At 47.5% G+C, this 18,110-nt stretch overlaps 1 protein-coding gene across 1 annotated transcript in view; it reads left to right on the top strand.

The window, feature by feature from the left end:
- LOC144821747 (transcriptional regulator QRICH1-like) overlaps positions 1 to 18,110 on the top strand; it is a 286,095-nt gene that overhangs the window by 210,805 nt on the left and 57,180 nt on the right. Inside the window, exon 7 of the mRNA XM_078678952.1 lies at positions 3,760 to 3,911. Coding sequence (XP_078535078.1) covers positions 3,760 to 3,911 — 152 coding nt within the window. The remainder of the gene's footprint in view (positions 1 to 3,759; positions 3,912 to 18,110) is intronic.

Below are 18,110 nucleotides of genomic sequence, written 5' to 3'. Positions count from 1 at the left end.
GGAGTGCAGAAGTCCATTTTCCTTTCTAGCACTAGGGCCCAAGGGTGCCTTGCTATTCCTCTGCAAGAGTCCCCACAGCTGAACAGAAGATGGTTATCTGTCCCTAAGCCTTAGTGCCTTTTAATGGGCTGGCTTGACAGCGTAGCTATCACCATACAATTATGTTGAGAAACGCCAGGCGAGGGGCATTCGCTCCGCCCCAACACATTGGGAGCCAGGAGTACATGTTTTGATTGGGCAGATGTTGCTTGCCCTCCAGCATCTGTGATGATTTTGTTTATTTAGCCAGCTCGCTGAGCATGAACTTTCAGGCGCACGCACACAGCATTGTAATGCTGCAAAAGTGTCTTCGATAACTAGATCATGCATAGTATTTTTCTCTAGCAGCAGCACAGATGGAAGTAGGGCAGTCCTTAACCTACATGGATTTTTTAGGTCTAACTTAACAGTGCAACTCTCATACCTTATGTAATCAACAAAAGAGCTTTCAGAGTCCTACCGAGAGGGAGGCTTAGGCTCCACTTACATGTTGATCCCCCTAAGTACAGGAATTGATTGGGCCTAATTAGTGTGCTTCCACTCAAAAGACTGCATGTATTGTGCATTTTGGCTTGTGGCAAACTTTATACTCTGTGCAGCGGGACTGAGTTAATTATTATACCAAGCCTGTGATCATAGCTGCAGGCCTGATCTGTTTATTATTAAATGTTATGATAAAGGCACTAGGGCTGGTGTATTTATTGTGTAAAGCATGTGAATTGTTATTACCCTGTATTAACCCCTCCGCTGAACGTTCCGCGCTGGTGCGGAACGTTCTATTGTGCGGGCGGGGCCGCGACGTTCAGCGGACGTGCACAGCACTACCGAGGTAGTGCACGCGACGTCTGCTGAATGTGTGCTGCACTTAACGGGTTAAAGCCTACTATTGGGTTTTTTGTTTCATGGATTCTCACAGAATACCGTAGTAAGGGCAGAAGTTTCATTGTGATCATTCTTGCTAGGTCCTGTTAAGAGGTGTTGTATATTGTTATGCAAGCTGTATTTTTCCGCACATTTTTAATTTTATAACTGTATGCATGATGGTTGCCAATTTATGTGCACTTGTATAGGCTGATGTTGGGTGAAGTATAAAGCCAGTGTTAAAGGATAAAACCTGCATCAGCTCATTGGGAAAAGCCTGCCAGAGTTCATTTGTTTGACCTGTTTATTATGAAATGTTAAGACAAATCTAGTCAATATGATCTACTTATTGTGAAAAGTGTAGGTTAAAGACAATAGGCTTTTAAGGACGGAATTGTCATTACAATGTGCTAAAGCCAGTAGGCAGGTACTTTGTAACAATGAATTTCACAGATGACTGTATTAGGCAATGGTTGTGGTGATCTACCCTGCAAATTTTTTTTTGGGGTGGGGGGTGGGATGTATACAAGATATGCACTACAAATATCCTTACTAGGCTTTCATAGGAGATATAGTATTTTGCTTTGACAATTGTAATTCTGTATACATTTATACTTTTGACTGTATGCCGCCTATTTGCTTGTGGACAGCTTACACTATGTACAATCTGCTTAAGTTGCTAATGGTGACAAGCCAATGATTATTGGTTATCATGGAAAGTTACAATCAATTCAGAAGGCCCGACATATTGACTGTGGAAAGCATATGTTAAAGTCAATAGGAAGTGTAGATTGTTATTACTCTACAGATAGGTATTTTGTTGCATGGAATCTTCCAGATTGACATAATAGATGAGCATTTTGGTGCTGGTTACCCCCTCTGACAAACCGTGGATATAGACGATTTGTTCTGTCAGAATCATTGTTAGGCCTCTTAGGAGAGAGAGTATTTTCCTTTGCCAATGGTACTTTTGAAAACGATTTAGTGTTAGGCCTGTATGTCCGATGGTTGCCTTGTGGCAAAGCATATGCTCTGTATTGGAGGTCTCAATTGGTTATGGTGAAAAGCCATTGATAACAGTTAAAGGCCTGATTGGTACTCAAAGAAAAAAAATTTGTCATAGGTCTGATTTGTTAACTATGAAAAGTTAAAATAGACACATTAGGTTTGATGCATTGATTCTGAAAAGCATATGTTAAAATCAATGGGTATATTAGAGTGGACTCTTACTTTTCTGAATTAAAGCCTACAGATAGGTATTTTGCTACACAAAATGCCGGAATACCTTTGTAGAGAATGATTTTGGTGTTGGTTACTACCTGTGACAAACCCTAAGGGGAGATTTGCACTGCAATAATTATTGCTAGAATCTCTTTTTAGATGTCTTCCAGGATCTTGTAATAAAATGAAATCATTAAATAATGCATACATTTATATATTATACATTTATATATTACACACACACACACACACACACACACTCACTCACTCACTCACTCACTCACTCACTCACTCACTCACTCACTCACTCACTCACTCTCTCCTTCCCCCTCCTCCCCCTCTCTCTATGGCATTTTCTGAGCATGAGTGTGTTTCATTATCAGGCCTAGTTGTCCAGTCCTTGAGTTTGCTCATTTTAGAATTCTCCTTTCATTTCTTTTCCTTTTCTTTTAATGTTTTAAGAGGATATTACGGCTCTCCACATACCACGTTCTCACTGACTCTAAATGCGGAGATCATTATGGAATGCTTTTTTCGAAAATGAATTATTTTTCTACCATTTGAAAATGGGCAACACGTTGGTTCTAAATGTAGCGGCCATGCTTGAACTTTAAAATAGTGATAGACTATTTACAAACCGTTGCAAGACTGACACCCACTGCCATGTTTAGTTTTGTTATTGCAAACGTATGCCTGGCTTGTTTAGGAGGCAGCTTGTTTTCGGTTTTAATCTTCTTGCATATGTTGTTTGTGTGTGTGTTTTATTGTGGTTGTGTCGGAAGATGACTGGAAAAAACTGATTTATTTGCATTGCCCATGCTTATTTTAATACTGGGGAGGAAAAGGTGAACGTTTCTAATTTCACGTTGAATAGAATTTCAAGTTTGCAGCGAACACTGCAGCCATAAATATGCTGTAAACATGTTTCTTACAAAAGAAACAGCATTATGTCCCAGTTCCAATCCAGCCTTCTCATGCTGTCTTGGACTGTTTTGGGTTGCTGAGGAGTCTGCGTCACTCTGACAGAGGAACTGTGCTGAGATATTACTAGTTGATTAAATTAAGTGAGGGCAAATAGTTTCATCTTGGGGTATGCATTTTGATCAAAGGTATGATCTGTTCTGTTGGATAAAGTGCGCACATTTATCTCCCCCCAGGTACACTCAGTAGGCAGCAATTCACTAAAATGCACCCAAAAACAATCTAGTAAGTTTCAGTTCTATTACTGCTTTGTTGGGGACCGTATCGTAATGCTGTTATATTTTTATCCTGGAAAGTAAAAGCGGGATCCAAATTAGGGGTTAGTCATGGGAAGTATTGTTTTGTACTTTTGGCTGAATACCTTTCTAGTTTGCTGGGTCTGTTTCGTTACGAGGCCAACGTTTTTCTTGCTACCAATAGTCTCTAAGCTGCCTGTCGGAGAGTATTGCAGTCTGCATGTTTTGAAACATATGCAGCCTGATGAGACACTCTGATGATATGTACCTTGTTTACGGCTAAGTAAGATTTCTGTTATGACTAGTATGTTTTGGCAGGAAATAATTTTTTCTGGTTGCTGACAATGAATTTCTTTGTGATGTTGAAAGTGCTTAGGTAGTCAAATTTTTCTAATGACTGTTTTCATTTAAATTGAATAAGGTACTTCATATTAGAAACTGTGGAACAACATTTGCAGTTGAGTTTTTCTAAAATCACAAAGCAAACGAGGAAGAATTCTGGACTAGGAAAAGAAAAGTACTGCACGATACGGTTTCTTCGTCTGAATGGACAATCTTCCGCAGGACAAAAAGGTTTGAAGACATATTTTTTATATTTTCAGAAAATACGATGCTTATTAGTTTACCTGAAATTATGTAACTTTTATTGTGAAGCTCTTTATAATTTGGACTACAATGGGAGTCAACCTCAAGAGTGACCTAAATGGGACAGTACAGCCTACAAGTGGTCTGTTAGGGCTGTAAATCAATTTACACTTGCCAAACCTTTGCATTCCCAGTCATTGAGCAAACAGTGAAATGGCAGATTTAAGCTATTGTTTGATTTGATTTGCAATTGACATAATGACTGCTCATTTGACTAATTACCTGCGCGGGAGAGAGACTATCTTTATCTAACAACGTTCTCCAAAGAATGCTGCTGTATCTGATGATGCCTCATGACCCATTGTGCCGGAGGAGGAGCATGGCTCAAGTTAATACATTGCATGTTTCTTCATTCATTAGGAAGAATAACGGGTCGCTAACACCCTGATCAGTAGTATCCCACATAACTTTGATTTGGTACTGTTGAAGACTCTTATATTGTGTGGCCATCGGCCGGACTGGGAACAGAAACCGGCCCTGGCAAACTGCTCAGCCGGCTCCCCCTGGGGTGAGGGGGAGTGCAGCTGAGCAGTTTACGAGGGCCGGGTTCGGCTGATTTTGTTACAGGGAGCCGATATTGCCTACTCCTGGTAACAAAAACGGCACCCCAGGGGCCCAAAATCAGACCCCACCCTAGCAACCTACCGGGGGAAACGACCGGTGCCTGCTATGGCCAGTCCGGCCCTGGTGTGGCCATCAGTTGTGCCGCTGCATGCTAGAGGGTCTTCCATATCTCAGGACACTGCCTCTTGGTGGTTTCAATCTGTTTGTACATCAGCATCATTTGGTGCTTTGTCTTGAGTTGTGTGTGACTGTGCCCCAGATATTTGCTCCCTGGCTGATCACCAGCAGTGAGAAATAGAGTTAGAGAGTAGGTGGCAGGAACAGGACAATGTTTAGGACTAGGTGTGCCTAAGTCAAGATATGGATACATTGATGATATCTGGTATGTAATCTTGAAAAGATTCACGTGCTTGAATCTTCCCTATCGTCATGGTGACAGTCCCACTGTAATATTCTTTCATGGGCTTCCTTCCCCAGACTGTAAATGGCTGAGATTGAGGGTGCTTGAAGGCTCCACTCCACACTTGGGAAGCAGCCTAGGAGTAACACCTTAACATAAAGTAAAGTTAAAGCACACACAGTGCTTATGATCAAAATAATACCCCAAATAATTAAAACAATAGAAATGCAAAATATTTCGCAACAATATTCATGAGTATGTTACTATTACTTCTACTTTTTTATTTCTGAAATCAGTACATCGTGAGAGTTAAATCGGAAGTCTTTACATTCAGATACGTTTTCAGTCTTTTGCTTCGCAGGTGAGTTAGTTCTGGGTAATTGGACCTTAAAGGAGTTTTTAGGGTTCAGGGATGCGTAACATATAGGGTTATTAAGGAGTTTTAAGGGTTCAGAGAGGGGTTATCTATAGGGCTAATAAGGAGTTTTTATGGCTCACAGATAGATTGGTGGTGTATAAGGGTAGTAATGAGTTTGTAGGTCTCAGACGGCGGTTTAAAATTATATTTATGTAAGTAAAAATTGAAAAGGAATTTAATATTAAATATTTTTAGTATTTTAATTAATTTTAAATTTTACTCAAAAGTGAAATTCTTAAAAAAACAAAAAACGAAATATATGTTAAAAGTAAAACGAGGCCTCTCTGAGAGCTCAACATACATAAATTAATAGCAAGGGAAATTATTTGACTACATCTTTAAATTATTACTTGAAGTCTGATGCAATGACCTGGAACACGTACGTTGAGGTACACTCTATTTTAAGCTCAGACAATGCCTACACTGACACCACTGAAGTTTTTCACCATATCAGTTCATGCCTTTATTTACGGAGAGAAACTAAATGCAAGTGCAGCAGTTAAAACTATGCATTTTAAAATGACAGATTCTCATGCTACACTTATGCAGTGGAGAATATTTCCAGTTACATCTTGCAAATGACCTGCATTTAAAAGTTGCATGACCATTGCAGACAAGCTAATTGATATATTGATTCCACTGCAACTGATACGATGAAATAGCATCAAGAGCCAGATATTTAAATCTATGACCCAAAAATTCACAATGCACAAGTTGGAGCTGCAGCAAAAAGGTTTTTTTTAAATGTGTTTTTATATCTTACAGGAAGCCAGTTTTACTCTACTCTGATCAACTAAAACTTTTCATGTACTTCTAATATTAAATAAAAATCCTATTCAAGGGTACACAGGGCAAGCATGGGCTACTGGTACTCAACCATGGGGTTTGAGGTTGTTTCGCTCTGTAACAAGGACCATCAAAACTGGGCCAAATAGAACCCCTTCCTCACTTGATTCTTTGGTAGAGATGGCGAGCAGTCATAGGCTTCCCAGAAGGCAAGGGGAGGATGCTCCACCTCTGAGCTCAATAATCACACAACACAATACAGCAATATAGAGCACAGTGCTTAGTTTTATAATAATATTACTTTAATACACCCTAGGAAGGAATACTACCTAGTACGTTAATAGAATGCAATTTAGTGTATCATGAGCTATCCAGAGGTTGGTGACCACAACGGTGGGCATCTGGGGCAACGCACATGCCAATCAAAACACTACTGTTGTAGCTATGATATGGCAGATCACAACACTAGGTAGTTGCAGCCTCGCTCAGGTTGATGGCGAAGCTCAGCAATACCAGCCATGCGCAAGCCAATTAACTTAAGCAGGTATGGTCTTGCACAGACTGGTTCTTCCCCTGGTACCTGCAGCCCCCCATATTGTGGTCTTGACACATGAGCAAAGCTCCAACTGGGCCATGACCATTTCGGTCATGATGAGTGCGGTTCCCACCAGAAAGCAGCACAGAGAGACTGCTGATCCACTGATACCAGGGTCCTCCGATGGCTTTCCTCCGTCTCTCTCTTCTGGGTACCCCACAGACACCTGGGACATGCTGCACCTACCTCCTTCTGGACAGACACTTCTCCTGCAGTATTGGCAGGCTCCCTTCCTCTCTCAGCAGACAAGCAGGCTTCTAGCTTCTTCCGGACAGGGATACAACTCCTTCAGCATGAGATACAGACTCGGGTGAAACTCCTTCCTCTAACTTCAGTGTCTAGGTCTCCTCCCTCCATCTTCACAAATGTGAGCAATACACTTCCACTCTCTAGGAAAACAACCTGCCTGCATCGTCTGCCACGGCGGAGGTGTCCAAAATGGATCCCACAGGCTGCCATTATTTTGGCTCACTCACATACCCCATGCATGTATCATGCAAGCTACACACATAAGCGCGCACAAGATATACTGAGATGTTGGTGCTAGCACATAGCAGTGGAACTTCAAGAGTGGGCCTGTAAGCCTCTACTCTTGGTATGCAGATAAAAAGCTCTGGTCACAAGTATAGATTCACAAAACACAGCACTCTGCCCCCACTGCTGTATGTGTTAAACCCATGACCGGGACAGTAGTCCAGTGTCTGTCGTTGAGGCCACACTTGGTATGCCCCTCAGGTCACAGGATAAGTCCAGGACAATCCCTGCTATGTATGAAGGAAGAAGGCTGTTGATGATTTCTGCAATCATGTTCAAACACTGCTTTGTCAGTATCCCAACCATGAATTCATCTAGACCTTTGAGGCAGGCTGAGGGCCCCCAAAAAGATGTCCATCAGATGACCCTTAAAGTGTACATTAACAAATTCAATTAGCACACTTTCAATCAACAGAGCAGACTCAACTGGGGAAGGCCGATCACGTTCACAAATACCTCCACCTTGGAGTATCTCTTCATGAGCATACAATTGCATGGAATAGCAACAAACTTTAAAGTACAAAGTCGATCAGAAAGTGACCACCATCCCATGACCAATTAAATTAATCTAAACTGCAGCGCACACCAGCAGCTCAAGCAGCTGGTTTCATCCTAAGCACAGAGGCAAACCCTCTTGTGAAAAGAATGAAATGGGGTCTAAACAGGGAATTGCAATTTAAGAAATAGAAGGAACAACAACATTAAGAGCCACAGGACCACCAACTCACAGGTGTAGAAGTATGGGACAGAACTATGAGTGACTTATATTTGACCGTAAACAATAAATTCACAACTAAACCACCAACCTCCATAATGCACAAAGACATATAGACGATAGAGTGCTTACCCTAAGGAAAAAGCAGCATCGGAAGGCAGAACTTGTGTACAGGAGGCACAAGGGAGTCCGCAGTAAAAAAAGTTTGAGTCAAGGACTAAACTACTACTTTGAGCTTCAAATAAATAAAAACATCTGGAGACAGAATGGAAGTTGGTATTCCCCTTGTTAGCACCTGCCATATCAAGGAAATTCTGGGAATATGTCAACCACCTTGGCAATAAAACAATCAGAAAAGCAAATGCCATTCCAGCGGACCAATAAACAGATTACACCATATCTTTGTACATAGACCGTGAATTATCCTGTGCTTTCTGGGATGTGCATGCAGGAAATATTTGGGCGACCACCTCTAGGATCCGATCCATCTAACAGTGGAGGTAACAATAGCCATGTTCGAGGCATGTGGGCTGCTAAATTCATATCTATTGCATAGATCGCCGCCTAGTGTTGGGTCCGGATGATTGCACATTGTTGTCCTGGAAGAGTCTTCGAAGTATCACGAGATAGGTGGCTCCTCCCCTGGACTACAGTGCGCATGGAATCGACTCCATCCCCAGATTGTTTTTTTCCGCCATTGGGTTCGGATGTGATTTTGACGTCTCCTTGTCGGAATCGAAAAAAAAAAAAAATTACTTCTTAAGGCCAAAAGGCCTTCGTTACCTGCGTCGGTATTGTTAGCGTGCGGTCTCGAGCATCATCCCACTCTTCGAGTCGGAATTCTGCGGAGTCGAGTAACTCTTCGGACATCGAGGCCCTCTCATATCAGCAAGACCCCGACGATCTTACCATGGAACGGAGTCCGTTCAAGTTCTGCCCCGTCTGTGGGTCCAAGTACCCACATATCGACGTGCATCCAGTCTGTAACAAATACCTCTCGCCGGACCACAACGAGGACAACTGCATGGCCTGCTCAAAATTCAGGTCCAAGAAAACGCTCAAGCTTCGGCGCGCGGCGCGCCTCGAGGCCCGGCGAGCAGCTCCGGCACCCAACGACATATTCGACAACCCCGCAGAAGAAGGCCGCAGCCATCATCTTCAGATTTCACCACCGTCGACGGAGGTCGAGGCCGATCCCGAGGAAGAAGTCGAAGGACTGGCCCAAGACCTTGAATACGTCGAGGAGGTAGGGGCCGACGAAAAAGTTTATGGGGCCGCGGAAGATAGCTCGGAGGAAGAGCTATGCCCCGAAAGTTACATGACTCAGGCTCAGGTCACGGGATCGCCACTCGGCCTTACCCACGACCCTGCCCCGCTATCCCCGGCCCCGCCTTCTGGCCCGGCCACGGACACAACAGCGGAGACGCCATTGTACGTATCGAAACCGAAACTTTCGGAATCGACCACACCTAAGATGGCCGACGTCCCATCGAAACCGAAACCTACGGCTTCGACAACACCTAAAATGGCCGACGTCCCATCAAAAATCACAAAACCTGCTCCCCCATCGACTCCGTCGCCCTCAGGCCCTCCGAAGTCGAAGAAGGCTGTCGAGTCAACAGCGCCGCAGAAGGTGCCCAAGGACCCGTCCTCAAAGACGGTCGTCCATCATGGGTCAGGCACGGTTACACCGGCAATATCCAATAAAGCCGTCGATCCAAAGTCTGCACAGGCCCACGACACTGAGTCCGGAGGCACTACGCATCGGCACAAGGACAGCAAATCTAAAGCAACGGCATCGGCGCCTAAGCCTGTAACGGAGGCACGGACCGTCGCTACCGAAGATTCGTCGGCGGCCTCCGCTTCAACGCCAAAGGCCTCCGATAGTGCCGGACATGAGGCATCGGTTACCAAACCCTCCGCTTCCTTCCCAAAGCAGGTCGCTGACTCCCTCAAATGTATTCGGGAGAAGGCTTCCACGTTGACGACTCTTACGCCGTCGGGTCCAAAACAACTGGACGCACCTGCCAAGACTTCCACCAAGCTTCTGTACACACTGCCGCCGAAGGTGGCACCGAAGGCATTCGCACCCAAATCGGTGCCGAAGAGATCTGAAACGTCAGAACCTTCGACGCAAATTGGCCGATTGGATCGACAACAAGCCTCAGAAGAACAATCTGAGCATTACATCGATGCAGACACAGGGAAATTGACCCTCTATAAAAGAAAGATCACTTCCCAACCGTTGCAATCCTATGTCATTCCACTAAAAAAGAAAAGGCCAGCACATGACATTCCTGCCCTTGTGGAACCTATTCAACCTACACCAAGGAGGAGTCCGTCACCTTCCCCCAACCAGTCAGGGGGAGAGGATGATGACCAGGATGACCAGTACAATTTCCCGGACAACAATGACCCTGATGTACAACAGGACTCATATGACGACACTGGTGACCAGGGAGGCCATCAGGGGGTACAGGACCCACAGGTTTTTGGTGCACGTACATCCCCAACTGAAGATTCTGCGGCATTTAATGCCTTAATAGAGCGGGCAGCAGCTAATCATGATGTGGACATGCATGCTGACCCAGTGGAAGAAGATTTCTTGTTTGACACTTTCTCTGTCTCAGAAAGAACAGTTAAGATACTTCCTATGCTGAAAGGTGTCCTTAAGCATGCCCCAGAGATCTTTAAGGAACCTACCAGGGCGAGAGTGGTTAACCCACGTATCGAAAAAAAATACAGACCAGCACCTGGGGACCCTGCATATATTCAAGGACTGTTGCCTCTGGACTCGTTGGTCGTCGCCAATGCCCGAAAGAGGGCGAACTCCCAAACAACGGGTGAAGCTCCTCCCCCAGACAAGGAGTCGAAAGTGCTTGAGGCATCGGGCAAAAGGGTGGCTGCGCAGGCTGCCAATATCTGGCGTATATCAAACACACAGGCACTATTGGCACGATACGATAGGGCGCATTATGACACCTTAGAACAGCTCCTTCAACACCTACCTGATCAGTTTAAGGAGGGAGCCGAAATGCTCATACAGGAGGGAAAGCTCATCTCAAACGCTGCAATAAAGTGTGCACTTGATGTGGCAGATACAGCGGCTAGGGCGATTAACACTAGCGTCATGTTAAGGCGACAAGCATGGCTTCGCATATCAGGGTTTAAACCTGACATTCAGACAACAATACTCAACCAGCCCGTTAATCCTGACAGACTGTTTGGCCCAGACGTTGACACCACTCTCGAGAAAATTAAAAAGGACAATGAGACAGCTAAGTCCATGGGGGCGCTTCAGTCTCAACAATTCAGGGGGAGCACTTTTCGTCGCTCAGGTGCACGTGGTGTTACCAGAGGACACTTGGGTCAACAGACACACTTCACAAAGGGTGGCGCACAATCCTCGTACCCCAAGCAGGGTAGAGGGGGTTACAGAGGTAATAGTGCCAAGGGCAGAGGCAGAGGAAACAACAACTCCCGTTCCTCTGCCGCCAACAAACAGTGACTCTCTGTCACTGCCCCCCGACCATACAACACCTGTCGGGGGGAGACTCCAGCAGTTCCTGCCAGTCTGGACATCCATCACCACAGACAGGTGGGTAAGACAGCTTATCCAGTACGGTTATTGTTTGGAGTTAACATCCACCCCGCCCAACATTCCCCCAAAACAACGTCCTATGTCGGCAGAGCACTTGCACTTATTGCAGCAGGAAGTAGTGGTGATGCTGCAAAAAGGCGCAATCGAGCTCGTACCAGTAGAGGAGGAAGGCACAGGGGTCTATTCCCTGTACTTCCTTATCCCAAAGAAGGACGGATCCCTCAGACCCATTCTGGATCTACGCCCCCTCAACCTGTATATACTGTCAGAACACTTTCACATGCTTACACTGCAGCAGATTCTTCCCCTGCTGAACCCAGGGGACTTCCTAGCAACCTTGGACCTCAAGGATGCTTATTTTCACATACCCCTCCACCCATCCCACAGAAAATACCTCAGGTTCACCATCCAAAACAGGCACTATCAGTTCAAAGTCCTACCCTTCGGAGTAACCACTGCCCCCAGAGTGTTTACGAAGTGTCTGGGCACAGTTGCGGCGCACCTCAGGAGGCAGAACATACATGTCTACCCTTACCTAGACGACTGGCTCGTTCAAGCAAAGTCAGAACAACAGTGCGCCGCAGACATGTCCCATACCATTCGCCTCCTTCACAGTCTGGGGTTCTCGCTAAACTACCCAAAGTCGCACCTTCAGTCAGCCCATGTGCGGCAGTATCTGGGCGCGACAATAAATACCCTGACCGCTATGGCTCAGCCGAACCCGGTCAGGATCGACAACATTCAGTCGCTAATCCAAAGGTTCAGGCCCCAACACTCTCTCCCAGCGAGAGTGTTTATGCAGTTGATAGGCATGATGGCCTCCTGCATCTTCATAGTCCCGCACGCGAGACTGCATATGCGTCCGCTCCAGGAATGTCTAGCACATCAGTGGACGCAGGCTCATGGACAGTTGAAAGACCTAGTGTTGGTGACCGGTCGGGCATACAACTCTCTGCATTGGTGGAATCCACACAACCTTTGCAAGGGCCGACCGTTCCAAGAGCCTGTACCACAGATCATCCTCACGACGGACGCATCTCTCCAGGGGTGGGGAGCTCATGTGCTCCACTACACGGTGCAGGGACTATGGACGACACAGCAAAGGAAGATGCACATCAACTGTCTGGAGTTGATGGCGATCTTTATGGCGTTAAAGTCCTTCAAAGTACATTTGTGCAACAAGGTCGTGTTGATCCGGACGGACAACATGACAGCCATGTACTACATCCAAAAGCAGGGAGGTACTCACTCTCCACAGCTGTCTCATCTGGCTCAGAGCATGTGGAAGTGGGCCATTCAGAGGAACATCTTCCTCATGGCGGAACACCTCCCGGGCAAGGACAATCAGATGGCGGATCTGCTCAGCAGGTACAGCCATCAAATGCACGAGTGGGAGATACATCCATCAGTGCTCCACCCGTACTTCCAGCAGTGGGGTCATCCGGAGATAGACCTCTTTGCCACAAAGGAAAACGCAAAATGCCAAAGCTTTGCCGCCAGGTTCCCTCACCCGGAATCGCAGGGGAATGCGATATGGATGAACTGGTCAGGCAGATTTGCGTACGCTTTTCCCCCAGCGCCTCTCATCCCGCTGGTGGCAAGAAAGCTAAAGCAACACTCGATGACACTCATCCTGGTTGCTCCAACGTGGGCACGCCAACCATGGTACACCACGTTTCTAGAACTTTCCGTGGTACCGCATCAAAGGCTGCATCTATCTCCAAACCTCTTGACGCAGAACCATGGCGACATTCAGCATCCAGATCCGCAACAGCTCAACCTGGCGATCTGGCTCCTGAGGTCCTAGAGTTTGGCTACCTCAACCTGCCTCCTGAATGCATGGATATCATACGGGAGGCAAGGAAGCCCACTACCAGAGCTTGCTATGCAGCAAAATGGAAGCGGTTTGTCATTTACTGTACAGATAACAATATCAACCCGCTAGATGCATCCATTCCTAACATCATATGCTATTTGTTACATCTTTACAAATGCAATCTAGCGTACGATTCCATTCGGATACACTTATCCGCCATAGCAGCTTATCTCCAGAACAGGCAACATATCTCTGTCTTCAGAGTGCCTGCCATTAAAGCATTCCTGGAGGGACTAAAAAGAGTCATTCCTCCGAGAACACCACCAGCTCCAGTGTGGAACCTCAATGTGGTCCTCACTAGGCTGATGGGCCCACCTTTTGAGCCACTGCACTCCTGCGAAATTCAGTTCCTAACATGGAAAGTGGCTTTTCTCATTGCTATTACATCGCTCAGGCGTGTTAGTGAGCTGCAAGCGCTCACAATCCAGGAGCCATTCATACAAATTCATTCAAACAGGGTAGTACTACGCACTAACCCAAAATTCCTTCCGAAGGTGGTGTCACAGTTTCATATCAACCAAACTATTGACCTGCCCGCATTCTTTCAAAACCCACAAACAGTAGCGGAAAGAATGCTCCATACATTGGACGTTAGGAGGGCGTTGATGTACTACATTGACAGAACACAACACTTTAGGAAAACACAACAACTTTTTGTTGCCTTCTCAGCACAGCACAAAGGCAACCCTATTTCCAAAGCAGGAATAGCCAGGTGGATTGTTAAGTGCATTCAAATCTGTTATCAAAAAGCTAAACGTACCTTAACAATACCCCCAAGGGCGCACTCCACACGCAAGTTGGGGGCCTCCATGGCTTTCCTGGGGAACATTCCTTTGGAAGACATTTGTAGAGCAGCCACGTGGGCCACACCGCACACATTTACCAAACATTACTGTGTCGATGTGCATTCCAAGCAGCAAGCAGCTGTAGGACAGGCTGTTCTCAAGACACTTTTTCAGACTTCTGCAGCTGGCACGGGCAACCGCCGTTAATGGAGGGACTGCTATGTATTCTATGCAATAGATATGAATTTAGCAGCCCACATGCCTCGAACTGAATATGCTACTTACCAGTATGCATCTGTTCTTGGCATGTAGGGCTGCTAACATTCATATCGCCCACCCTCCTCCCCGGTGCCCGTAGCGGCTGCAGATACTCTCTTGCATTCAATCATTAGCATGGACATCCTTTACACTATTTCACTCCATCTCTGCCACAATGGCTAAAAACAATCTGGGGATGGAGTCGATGCCCATGCGCACTGTAGTCCAGGGGAGGAGCCACCTATCTCGTGATACTTCGAAGACTCTTCCAGGACAACAATGTGCAATCATCCGGACCCAACACTAGGCGGCGATCTATGCAATAGATATGAATGTTAGCAGCCCTACATGCCAAGAACAGATGCATACTGGTAAGTAGCATATTCAACTCAATACGCAAAGATGGTGTGCCTGGACCTAATGGTCTACCTCGGACCATTTTGAGGGATAACTCATACTTTCGGGTGCCACGAATTCTTGACCTCCTTCAAGCCTGTATCCTGTCATTTAGTATTCCAGCATTATGGAGGGACTCCCTTCTGCATCAAATCCATAAAAAAGGCGAGAGCTCAAAACCAGAAAACTATAGTCTAATAGCCCTATTGGACTTTGAGGGAAACTCCGTCGCACAGGTCCTACTACGCAAACTGGAGGATTGGGTAACATTCCGTTCTACCAGACTGGATTTTGGCCCAAGGTGTCCACCATGGGCAATGTAATAGCTATGTCTTTCTTAGCAAGTAAAGCAGCAAAAAAAGGGCCATGTCCATCATATGGATGCTTTGTAGATTACAGCATGGTATTTGACGACATATGCCTTAACATCTTATTGGCAAAGCTTGCCGAGTGGGGATACCAAATAACTTGTCTAGTGCAATAATCATTGTGTACACGGGTACTTGGGTCCAAATCAAACTGACCCAAACCCATGCCTCTCCGAAAGTAAATACAGATATTGGTTTAACACGGGGCTGAGTTATAGCACCCATGCTGTTCAACCTCTATACTGTTGATCTAGGGCCAGCACTATCCAAAGGGAACTTGTTGTTTCCAAAAATCAGATCATTAAAACTTCCGATTATACAATACACGAATGATCATATCATCAATCAATCAAGAATTTGTAGAGCGCACTACATACCCGTGAGGGTCTCATGGTGCTGGGGGAAAAAGGGGGGGGGGGGCGCTACTGGTCGAACAGCCAGGTCTTGAGTAGCCTCCTGAAGGTCAGCAGGTCTTGGGTCTGTCATAGGCTCAGTGGGAGGGTGTTCCAGGTCTTGGCGGCAAGGTGGGAGAAGGATCTGCCGCCGGTGGTGGTTCTTCGGCTGCGAAGGACGGTGGCGAGGTCGGCGGAGCGGAGCTGACGGTTGGGGATGTAGAAGAAGAGTCGCCTGTTGAGGTAGGCTGGGCCGGTCTTGTGGAGTGCCTTGTGTGCCTGGATGAGGAGCTTGAAGGAAATCCTCTTGTTGACGGGGAGCCAGTGCAGGTTTCTCAGGTGGGGGGGTGATGTGCCTGTGGCGTGCCGAGAATCATGCATGCAGAGGCGTTTGGAATGTGTTGCAGTCGTTTGAGCTTGGCCGGGGCTCCCGCGTAGAGGGCGTTTCCATAGTCGACTCTGCTACTGATGAGGGCCGGGTGACTGTTCTTCTTGTATCTGTCGGGATCCACCTATAGATCTTGCGGAGCATGCGGAGGGTGTTGAAGCAGGAGGAGGAGACTGCGTTGACTTGCTTGGTCATGGAAAGTGTTGAGTCGAGGATGACTCCCAGGTTGCGTGCGTGGTCGGTGGGTGGCGGGGCTGCTCCCAGTGCCGTAGGCCACCAGGAGTCGTCCCAGGCTGAAGGGTTGGAGCCGAGGATGAGGACCTCCGTCTTGTCCGTGTTCAGCTTCAGTCTGCTGATCTTCAGCCTGTCGGTGACGGCCTTCATTCCTTCGCGGAGGTTGGATTTGGCGGTGAGGGGGTCCTTAGTGAGGGAGAGGATCAGTTGAGTGTCGTCGGCGTAGGAGATTATGTTGAGGTCGTGCTGTCGGGCGACTTGGGCGAGCGGGGCCATGTAGATGTTGAACAGTGTCGGGCTGAGGGATGATCCCTGGGGTACGCCGCAGTTGATCTTGGAGGCTTCGGATCTGGATGGGGGGAGGTGGACACTCTGGGTTCTGCCGGAGAGGAAGGAGGTGGTCCATTCCAGGGCCTTGTCTCTGATCCCTGCGTCGTGGAGGCGTGTGGGTAGTATGCGTTGGCAGATGGTGTCGAAGGCAGCGGAGAGGTCCAGGAGGATGAGGGCTGCGGTCTCACCGTTGTCCAGCAGAGTCCTGGTGTCATCGTTGGCGGAGATGAGGGCAGTCTGGGGGCTGTGGTTGCTGCTGAACCCTGACTGGGATGGGTCCAGGATGCTGTTTTCTTCGAGGTCTCGGGTTAGCTGTCTGTTGACGATCTTCTCGATGACCTTGGCTGGGAACGGAAGCAGAGAGATGGGCCAGAAGTTCTTGAGGTCTCTCGGGTCCGCCTTGGGTTTTTTGATTAGGGCATTGATCTCGGCGCGTTTCTAGTTCTCTGGGAAGGTCGCGGTCTCGAAGGAGAGATTGAACCAGCTAGCTCTCTTGCTGGTGTCTATGTGGGTGGGCTTCTTCAGCGGGGCCAGGGTGTTGGCACAGTTGTTGATCCAGCTTCTGAAGTTGCAGGCGGCGTCGTCGATGTTGGACGTGTCGGTGGGTGGGCTGAGAGCGAGGTTTGCGTGCAGTTGGTCTTCCGTGATTTTGCTCTAGCAGCGGTGGGGATGTTCAGTGGGTTTCTGGAAGGTGAAGTGGATGCAGCGGTGGTCGGTCCAGAGGAGTTCGGTGGTGTGGCTGAAGGAGACATGGGAGCTTGAGGAGAAGACTGGGTCGAGCGTGTGGCCGGGGGAATGGGTAGATGTTGTGACGAGCTGCCTCAGTCCGAGGTTGTCGATCAGGGTGGTGGAGTTGCTGTCATTCTTGTTCTCAAGCTGAAAGTTCAGGTCTCCGAGGAGGATGTAGTCGGTGGAGACCAGGGATTGCATGCTTATGAAGTCGGCGAATTGACCATGTGTGCGTTTCGGTGAGGCCTTGATGCAGTTGTTGGTCCGTCCGGGGTTGAGGGCGTGCAGTGTGCTGGCATCGTAGCGGCAGCGGTCATCGTGGTGGGCGCGGGGGCCAGGGGTTCTGGTGCTGGGCGTGGTCCAGGCGCGGACGGGTGCAGTCAGGCTTGCCTTAGGCACGCCTTCGATGCGCCAGCAGTGCGGACGCGCAGCAGCCACCATATGTGGGTGGGTAGGTGGGAGGGAGGAGCAGCTTGGGAGGCGGGGGCAGCAAAGGGGCAGTCGGGGGTGGGGCCGCAGGAGACGCAGCGGCGGGACAGAAGCAAGGGCACAGAATCCCGGGGACAACGGAGGGGACAGTAGGAGACAAAGGCACAGAATCACGGTGGCAGCGAAGGGTACAGAAGGAGAAAAAGGTACAGAATCACGGGGGCAGCGAAGGGGACAGAAGGAGAAAAAAGGCACAGAATCACGGGGGCAGCGAAGGGGCCAGGAGAAAAAAGGCACAGAATCACGGGGGCAGCGAAGGGGACTGAAGG

This window comes from Lissotriton helveticus, chromosome 1_1 (genome assembly GCF_964261635.1).
Source record: "Lissotriton helveticus chromosome 1_1, aLisHel1.1, whole genome shotgun sequence".
NCBI classification, from domain to species: domain Eukaryota; kingdom Metazoa; phylum Chordata; class Amphibia; order Caudata; family Salamandridae; genus Lissotriton; species Lissotriton helveticus.
This window is presented reverse-complemented; position numbering and strand designations above follow the sequence as displayed.